General features: G+C 33.7%; 1 protein-coding gene across 1 annotated transcript; it reads right to left on the bottom strand.

The window, feature by feature from the left end:
* Positions 1-5,218: 5,218 nt before the first annotated feature.
* Positions 5,219-9,902, bottom strand: LOC134262359 (uncharacterized). Its single transcript, XM_062744732.1, has 2 exons — positions 9,161-9,902; positions 5,219-5,554 (listed from the first exon to the last, which is right to left on the bottom strand). Exons 1-2 carry the CDS (start codon positions 9,897-9,899, stop codon positions 5,427-5,429), a joined length of 867 nt encoding a protein of 288 aa, XP_062600716.1. The 5' UTR covers positions 9,900-9,902; the 3' UTR covers positions 5,219-5,426.
* Between the last annotated feature and the right edge of the window lie 24 nt (positions 9,903-9,926).

The raw sequence follows: 9,926 nt of genomic DNA, 5'->3' as shown, positions 1-9,926 counted from the left end.
TGAAAGGGATAACACTAGCGAATAATTTAGTTTGAGCATGCCAGATTCAGCGCCATTTCATGCTTGATAGCCTAGAATGAAAGAGATTTTTTTTAAATTTCAGTATGAATATTTGGTTGATTGTTCCTCTTAATTAATTAAGAAACAATTCAAAGGACTTACCCTGCGATATGGTTGACAAAGAACTGAATGTTGTATATGTATTAAAACTTCGGAATTTCCTGTCGTTTACTTCCTGGTGATAATGTAGGTTGAAAAGATACTTAAAAGAGATAAGTCATTCACTTCCGGATTAGACACAAATAGATTCAAGTATCCCCAATGTGCATGAAGATAATATAATTAACTCATGGTTTAAAGAATCACTTTTGCTTTTGAATGAAGATAAAAACTATGAAAGGTTCGATGAAATAAGATTATTTAATTAATATTTACTTTCTGTGCTGCCTGCTGAACAGAGCGACACTTAAGGACCACTTTACCGGCGTCTGTCTAATTTTCTGTCCGTCTGTCACACCCTATATCTCAAGAACTATAAGATGTATGGGTTTGGTATTTTGCTCATAATGGCCTTTGTATTTTACCATGATTTACGTCCTCTTCATCCTTAAATTGACCTCTGACCTGCTTTTTAAAATAGTCACAACGGCGATTTACAACTTGTTTTTTTACGTATGTGGGGTAAGAATATGCTATTTATTAGTATGTGCACTCTTTGTCATAAAACATTTGTGAAATACCAGAGTAAAATTCCCCCTGACCTCGACCTTTGACCAACTGTTGTAAAATATACTGGAGATGGTTTAATTTAACTTACGTCTTTTGAATATAGAAGGGCAGAAATTTGATAATTAGCAATCATGCATGTTTATAACCTCATGGCAATGTAATTTGACACTATATGCTATACAGTAACCATAAACAAGAGGCCCATGGGCCACATCGCTCACCTGAGCACTGTGGGTAAGAAAAAGTAGAATTGGTTTATTATTGAAAAACTTCAATCCAAAAGTAGTCCCATGACCAATTATGGCTTTGCTATTCTTGAGAAGAAGATTTTTAAAGAATTTTCCTATATTTTTCTATTTAAATCTTTGGTCGGCCATTTTGGCCAAGCCCTACCCCCGGGGGTCATGATTTGAACAAACTTGAATCTACAATACCTGAGGATGCTTCCATATATTATAATAAATATGAACAATTATGGCTTTGCTATTCTTGAGAAGAAAATTTTTAAAGAATTTTCAAATATATTTCTATGTAAAAATTTGGTCGGCCATTTTGGCCCCGCCCTACCCCCGTGGGTCATGATTTGAACAAATTTGAATCTACACTACCTGAGGATGATTCCACATGAGTTTCATCTTTCCTGGCCCAGTGGTTCTTGAGAAGAAGATCTTTAAAACATGCCATCAAATTTTCATTAATTCCCAATTATCTCCCCTTGAATGAGGGCGTGGCCCTTCATTTGAACAAACTTGAATTCCCTTAACCCAAGGATACTTTGTGGCAAGTTTGGTTGAAATTGGCCCAGCGGTTCTTGACAAGAAGTCGAAAATGTGAAAAGTTTACAGACAGACGGACAGACAGACAGACAGACAGACGGACGCCGGACAAAATGTGATCAGAAAAGCTCACTTGAGCCTTCGGCTCAGGTGAGCTAAAAACTGAAAGCAGAATGAAAATACATCGGGATCGGTACTCCAACATGATGGTCTAGACGGCAGAAGGATAAAACGTACGCTCAACTAGGACCTCGGGTTCATGTAGTGATATAACTAAATAAATATACATTGAATTTTAAAAAATCTGTAATCCTGTCGACCTGTAAACCTGTCTACCTGTCAGCCCGTCGATCTGTCAAATTGTTGTTATTTTGTAAAAAAAAAAAAAAAAAAAAAAAGTTTGCTTTGTTATTTTATTATATCATTATACTAATATTCATTAAAAATTAATTTGGATTTAAATTGTTTTGAACATACATTTATATTAGAATATAATTGATATAATTATACATGAATATTTATGATGTTTCAAAAATATTATAAATCTCATAATAACTAAACCGATTTACTGCAGATCATGTGTATGGGACTGTCTTATTTTGTACTTGACCAGATTTATTTTATATTTCTCTTCGATAGTCAGATTCTAACCACGGGCACTTGTTATGTTATAATCTTTTAACCCATAATTTAACATTAGTACGAGGTATCTAACTCCGCATTACACAGAGTACCCACTCCCAAAAATCGCACTCAATTACACTTTCAGACGAAATGCTCGCACAACTATTTATTGCCATTGTCTTTTACGATAATTTATCTACAAAACCATATATGGCATGCTTGTCTTTATTTTCTTTAATCTCCGTAAACACCGCAAAGGTGCATATTCTTCTCGAGAATTTTTCGCTCATATGGAGACGCCACTACTTGCCATAGAGAGCTACAAATTTTGCCCTATACTCGTCACCCAGGGTCACTGAGCAGTGAGGGATCTTCTTCCTGACAACACCTTCTGCGACACGGGACCTCTGTTTATAGGTCTCCACGTCCCACAGTGGCCTGGGATTCAACTCCTTACTTCGTGACTCAAGGGCATGCGCTTTAACCACTGGGCCACATCAAAATTAAACATAAGTATCTAAGTCCGTTTAAAAAGTTTGATTTATGTAATAGAAAAAATAACGAGTTTGGTTTCAATGATATATGTTAATTTGATATGATTTTTTTCTCATGAATTTCAATCGTCAAAAATACATAATTTGAATTTATTATGAACTTAGTTTAACTTAAATTCTTTTTAAACCTGGTACAAACTTTGCCGTGTACAGTGGTACGTTGATTGAAATGTTTGTTAGGGGTTTCAATTTAATGAAAATTAGATCTTTGATCGGCTAGATCCGCAATCGAAAAGGTTATTTGAGTACAGTAGTGTACACTTGTTTTTACGTCAAGTATGTACCGTGTTTTCTTAATTTGTTGGTTATCAAAAGAAAGATATATTGGAATCTACAAGCTAACGTAACCCTGGTCATTACACTATTTAAACATTTTTTTTAAATAATCAAGCGATTTCTGAAGGTTTTTTTTCTTCTTCACTTTTTAACTAAAGTTAAAGTATTAATGACGGTTTTTAATTGTTATTTATTACAAAATGCTGTATACAATTGATAATTTTTACTCCTTTTTACTCTCCTGAATTTGGTATAACAAGCCCATATGACTGTTTCATTTAAAAACCGAGCATGATCTTTTTATAAACAGTTCTTTTGTCCCGACTCGATGGGCGGAGTTATAGAAAAGTGTGGGTTATGTACAGAAAACCCACACTTTAAGAAATCACACCTAACTATGGTACAATTAATCGAATTCTAATATGTTTTTGAAGGTGCTAAATGGGATTCCATATATATTCAATCAGCATTACAGTTTAAAGTTCTGATTTTTCATGACCCTCCTTTTGTTTCCGTGTGTAGAAATTTTTCAACTTTCATCTACTAAGATTTGTTCATGGTGAAGTATAATTCTCAGTTATCTTTGGACTTTCAGTAAGGCGTGGCATTCTCAACGCTACGTCTCTCAAATGGTGACCGATTCTCATTGGTTAAGAAATTTTAAAATAACATCAGCAACTTTAGATTGTTGTTGATAACGATGAGATGATTTAAGCCCCACTTCGTTGCCGTACAAAACACTGTCATTGGTTCGTTGTTACACTCTTTGACATTTGCCCGAATTTCTACGTTGTGTATATTTCAATAGTGAATGAAAAGCCATGTAAATTTCAGTTTGTCGTACTATGTAATTTGACCGAATTTCAAATCCATTTTGAAAAATGAAGATCAGCCCCCTCTCTCGCCTTGTAGTTAAAACAGTGTAAAATGGGGATAAGGGGGTATTTATGCATGTGTATGCAGTATGTATAGGAAGTCGTTTAATGGAATCATCACGTAGATCTACACGACCGTGGCCCTTCTTGATAAGTTATAAAAAATTCATGGTCGTATTATTTTTACTGTAGATATATTAAATGTTAAGTAATGTTAAGTGATTTCATATCGTGTTAGTTGCTTTAGATCCTCTCAAACATAATTGACATCATTCTACTTGTTTGTGTTGTTATTATGACCGAGCAGCCAATGAGAATCGGTCACCATTTGAGATAAGTAGCGTCGAGAATGCCACGCCTTACTGAAAGTCCGAGGAAAACTGAGAATTGTACTAAATTGATTATTTGTCTAAGATTAGATGTTACAAGTTTAATTGTATCAATTTTTCTTTAAAAGTATATATATAATATTGTGCGTTTCCTGTCTTGCACACTGTGAGGCCTAGGGCTTTTAACCTTATTCAGCTTATATATCTTAGAACAGTTTAATAGACTTTCAGATTGCTCTACATAGGCTTCATATTTCATGTAAAAGTACTTCTGTAAAGAGTATTGAACATAGTCATGGGCTAGGGTAGATATTTTTTTCCTTATTTGCACAAGCATGCAAATATTGTGCTAAATAGTTCATCTATTATGTGTCTTGCTGGAGAAAACTTTTAGGTACGGTTTTAAATATTGTGCTAAATAGTTCATCTATTATGTGTCTTGCTGGAGAAAACTTTTAGGTACGGTTTTAGATGTGTGAGTTATTCTCTGGTCATGCCGTCGAACCCAGTCAGTGAATATTGGACTTTTACGAGAGGCGCTCGTAACAGTTTACAGTTGACGACTTACTTTTACAGTAGGACGGTGTACGGAAATTCTTTTACGATATAAATATTAAGGTCAACATTTCATTAAACCAAAATAACGGGTTATTTCAAAGCACAGATAAGTTGTCCTTGAAGATAACGACAACCATACTACCCCCAACTCTCGGCCTTCACATTTTAGTGCCCCTAACACCATTACTATGACCACTAGAAAGGTTTTCTGATTTATTTTCAATTCTGTACCTCCGTAGACGATACAGGTTTAAATTTCCATGTTAACAGTCAACCATAAAAGTCAGTGCTTCTCGTATAAGTCCAATATTACCAGATAAGTTTCGAAACAAGAAAGCCTTTTTCATTATATAAACTGAATAATTTTATTCAGTTTTTCATACTGAAATATATGCTTCTTATCTAATTTTATGTTCAACTACATATCAATCTAAATGTTAATTGCTTGATTAGAAATAACATGAAAACATTCTCTCTGACAAGCTTACATTGGGGGCATCGAAATCTTGTTTACGTATTTAAAATAAATAGGAATAAAAAAAATTCAGTACTGCAAATCAGTCCCCCTTTTAAACCTTTTGGTTTTTGAGAGACTATTTTGCTGTCTTCATTGTTTTACAAGAGACTATTTTGCCGTCTTCATTGCTTTTCAAGAGACTAATTTGCTGTCTTCAATGCTTTCAAGAGACTATATTGTTGTCTTCTTCAATGAACTGGCATGAGTCTCTGTGATTTGTTGTTGTTAACATACGGGGAATTGTAAATATTCATCCTCAGTGATGGTAGAGTGCTTGGTCTAGGTTTTTCTGTGTGTCGTGATCGTCTGTTGAATGCTGAAAATGGAAGGAAAGGAAAATTGTTTCATACTTTAAATATATTTCTTTCTGTTCGGAAAAAAGGCATTGGTGTCCCTTTGAATTAACTGTTCTATAGAGAAATAACGAAGTAAAAGAAATCATAAATGTTCGAAACACAAGTTTTACTTCTTGATACTGGTAGAATATTGAGCTTGAAGCATTTTATTTCATGATTATTTCAATCAACTTTTCCACCAAAAATAAGTAACTCGGAAATTTTCAAATTTTGTGATTGGCCAACAGTAATACTTTTTTAAATCACTCATTCTATATACATAAGGCAAATCTCTCTCTAAAAATTTAGAGATTTCTAGATTTCTGAAAAGCAATTTGTATAAATACACGTTGTTTCGAACCCCGGTCGCGACTGCCCAGCTGAGTCGGAAAAAAGCAACTTTTCCTTCCCCAGATGCTCGGCAGTTTAAATTGAAAATTGCAGGTCCTTAAAATAAGACCTAAAAAATCGAAGTCCTATGTCACAGCAGTCGTTGGCACCCAAAGGTCCCACGGTGTTCAATGAGCAAGAGTGCCAATTAAAGGTCTAAATGTGAAGCCCTACACCTGTATATGGTGATAGATGTAAATAGAGTTTTTGCTTATTAAAAACATTTTTAATATAGATACTTCTTTTATATTACATGGAAAGAGAACTTAGAATTGATTTTTTTTTAAATGATTGTTTCCTGGAGGTTAAAAAGTTGAGTCGGACCGTTTTTAGTCAGTCAGCCGGGAGAGAACAACAATATTTCAGGGATGACCTAATCGCACTATTTGAATACATCTGATTTCTTCTTAATCAATATATCAAATTTTATTTGTGCAAAGCAGAAAAAATGGCCTAAACATTAATAACGATTCATATTTATGAATGTTTTGGGTTGTTTATTTATCATTTATTTTGTGAACCTGCCAGAATTTCATATTTTCATTTAAATACTTTTTATTAAGCTAACAAGATTAGTCGACACATTATTTATCGCTATATTTTACACAGTTCCTGAGTTCGCCACTCGACATTTAATTTCAGCTTATTTACATTTCATCTATCTGTATTTATTTTGCCGTATAAACATTTGACCTCGAATGACGTTCTTAATCCTATGGTACATTACAGACAAGTTTTTAAAAGTCGGTAGTAAGGGACGACAGTAATTATAAAGTGAAGTAAATTTACTAATTAATATATGTATAATAAAAAGAAAAGTCATAGAACAGGAAACTGGACGAAAAGATCCATTTTTTTTCTTTACATTTTTCAGTGTTCCATTTTCTACAATATTTATGGCATGTTTTATCCAGGAATTTAAAATATTTAAGTTTTTAATTTTTTGAGATGTATGTTCTTTAAGAATAAAAACGTCATAAATTTCTCACATATAAAAAAAGAACAGCCAAACCGTTTTTATGCTATTACATAAAAATGTACTGTAAAATCATATATTCTCGTGGGGTCAAATTTTCTCGGTTTTAGTAAAAACTCTTGGTTCGTGGGGATTTAAATTCGTGGATAAAGAATTGTTGAGTTGTTATGTATGTTACATTTTACATTTCGTGGTGGACATGAATTCGTGGGTCTTCATACCCCGAAAACAACGAAAATTAGCCCCCCCCCACGAAAATTTGTGATTTCACAGTATTTTGATATTTAAAGAGTAGACCAGAATGGTTTTCGAATTTGAATTAAATTTGATTAGAAACTGATTTTAACTTTGCAATTACATTGGCGTCGGAAGCAAATTGAAAGTGTGGGGGGGGGGGGCTAAGTGTTAAAAAAAATTTTTTGTACCTTCAAAAAAAAACCTAACAAGCCAAAAAAAAAAAGGGAAATGTCCATTTCCCAAACACGAAATTCCTATAGGGGTAAGGTTCGAACTTCAGTACCAAATTTTTTTTCCAAACACCACCACTTTCCCCATTTTAAACCTATACTAAGGCGTATCTGTGGAAAGTGGGGGGGGGGGGGGCTAAACCTACGAAGATATGTTCAATGCCTATACTAAGTATATATTTGGAAAAAAAAGGGGGGGGGGGGGGCTAAACCCCCTAGCCCCCCCCCCCCCCCCCCCCCGGTTCCGACGCCTATGCAATATTACTACCATCTTCGCTAGCCAAGGGTTTCCGATCCGATACCTACTCTACAGTAGAGTAGGTATCGGATCGGAAACCCTTGGCTAGCGAAGATGTATTACTACTAGTATTCGTATTTAAAGGAATTTGAAACTTCGAAATATTACTATTTGTATTTACTTTGAAATATTACTATTTGTATTTAAAGGAACTTGAAACTTTGAAATATTACTACATGTATTTGTATTTAAAGGAATTTTAAAATAGGACCGAGTTTTAGTCTATATTTGGGAGTAGATGGGGAAACTTGTCCTCACCCCAATTTTATAGCCATTTCATATTACGTAAAAATCTTCATCTACACGCTTATAATTTAATGACAAACAATAAGTGTTAAGGTAGAATGCCACACCATTTTTTTATTTCATAGATCTTTGAGTCACCATTTTTAAACAATGGTTTCAGCATTGAAAGGCTGATATTAGCTCTTAATTATTTTATATGAATTTTTTTGTATTTTTTCAAAGAAAATGAAAAAAATTATTTACATCTAAATTAGATGCTTTCTTGTAAAAATTTTGCTGTAAATGAATGCATCACATAAATACCTAATAAAATATGTAAAGAAAGTCTGGTTAGACGTTTTAATTTTTTTAATAAAAAATTATTTATGAAAATAAAACACATTATTTGTGAATATTTTTTAAACCTATGGTTAAAAACACCATAAAACTAGTCACAACTAAGGACAACATGTTTGTCAATCATATTTTTAAAAGAAATTGAAACGAAATTGAGAAGTTTTAGAGAAATTAATTTTTTTAATATTTGGACCTAACCCGATCAAAATTAAACTGATCCCGATCAAAATTAACACAAAATGAATAAAATGCTAATTTATTGCCTCATCATGTATTTACAATGAAGAAATCTATTTTATTGTCAGGTTCTATAATGTTTTAACCCTTATAACACCTAATCAGACTAGTGTTCTTAGGAAAATGTTATTTATTTCCAATAATTGTACAATTATGGTCGGGATCGGTTTAATTTTGATCGGGATTGGCCAAAATTAAAAAAAATTAATTTCTCTAAAATTTGGCTATTTTGTTTCAATTTCTTTTATAAATTTGATTGATGAACATGTTCTCCCCAGTTGTGGCTGGTTTTAAGAAGATTTTAACCACAAGTTTAAAAAATATTCATAAATTATGTGTTTTATTTTCATAAATAATTTTTTATAAAAAAAATTAAAAAGTCTAACCAGACTTTCTTTACATATTTTATTAGGTATTCATGTGATGCATTCATCCACAGCAAAAATTTTACAAGAAAGCATCTTATTAGGATGTAATTAATTTTTTCCTTTTCCTTAGAAAAAATACAAAAAAATTCATATAAAATAATTAAGAGCTAATGTCGGCCTCTCAATGCTGAAACCATTGTTTAAAAAGGTTGACTCAGAGATCTATAAAATAAAAAGTTGGTGTGGCATTCCTCCTTAAGATACTTTACCTATTGCAAGAGCAGCATTCTCCTCTTTGGCCCAGTCTCGGAGTCTGCTGTTGCCAGGGATACAATAAATCTTGTACAACTCCTGGTACTCCTTTTGTCGACTTGCAGATCGAAAATCGCCCGACCTGCTGGTTGTATAGTTTTTCTGTTGTTGAGTTTTCTTGTCCGTTTTGAGAGCAATCTTTGTACTGGCAGGAAGTTGTGAATGTTTTTGAGCTCTTGGAGTTTGAGATTTTGAATTGTCTGATTTCGGTTTGGCTTTTGGATGCTTGACATCAAACAATAAATATTTAGGAAGGCCATAACTGTTTCTTTCATCCCTTTCATGTTCTAAAACTTTTGGCGAAACAAACTGTTGATGAACACGTTTATAATTTCTCACTGCAAAGTCCTTTCTCCTTTCCCTTAAATCTCTCAAAACCTTTTCCCTATCTTCTTTGTTCTTACGTTCCCTTTCTTTTCTGGCTCTCTCGGCATCTCTATCGAATTTGGTTGTGACGGAAGCAAGTTTTTTGACATGTTTCTCAAAGCGCAGACTTCTCTGGCTTACCGTGTCGTAGGCAGCCTCGGTATCTTTGTGCCATTTCTGAATGCTTGAACTTCTGCTACTGGGGCGGGAGGAATTGGACTTCATAGAGAAAGAGCTGTCAGGGCGGTAAGGTGTCGGAAACCTTGGTTTGGCATTGTAAATAGACCACAACTCGCTTTGGGAAGTGGTGTGAGGCTTAAAGTTTGACATCTTGTCACGAGTACTTCTTGACTGTTC

The sequence above is a fragment of the Saccostrea cucullata genome, unplaced genomic scaffold, assembly GCF_032062105.1.
Source record: "Saccostrea cucullata isolate Sc308-1 unplaced genomic scaffold, CSIRO_AGI_Scuc_v1 ctg11612, whole genome shotgun sequence".
Classification (NCBI taxonomy): Eukaryota; Metazoa; Mollusca; class Bivalvia; order Ostreida; family Ostreidae; genus Saccostrea; species Saccostrea cuccullata.
The sequence above is the reverse complement of the archived record's forward strand: the minus strand, read 5'-3'. Positions and strand labels throughout refer to the sequence as shown.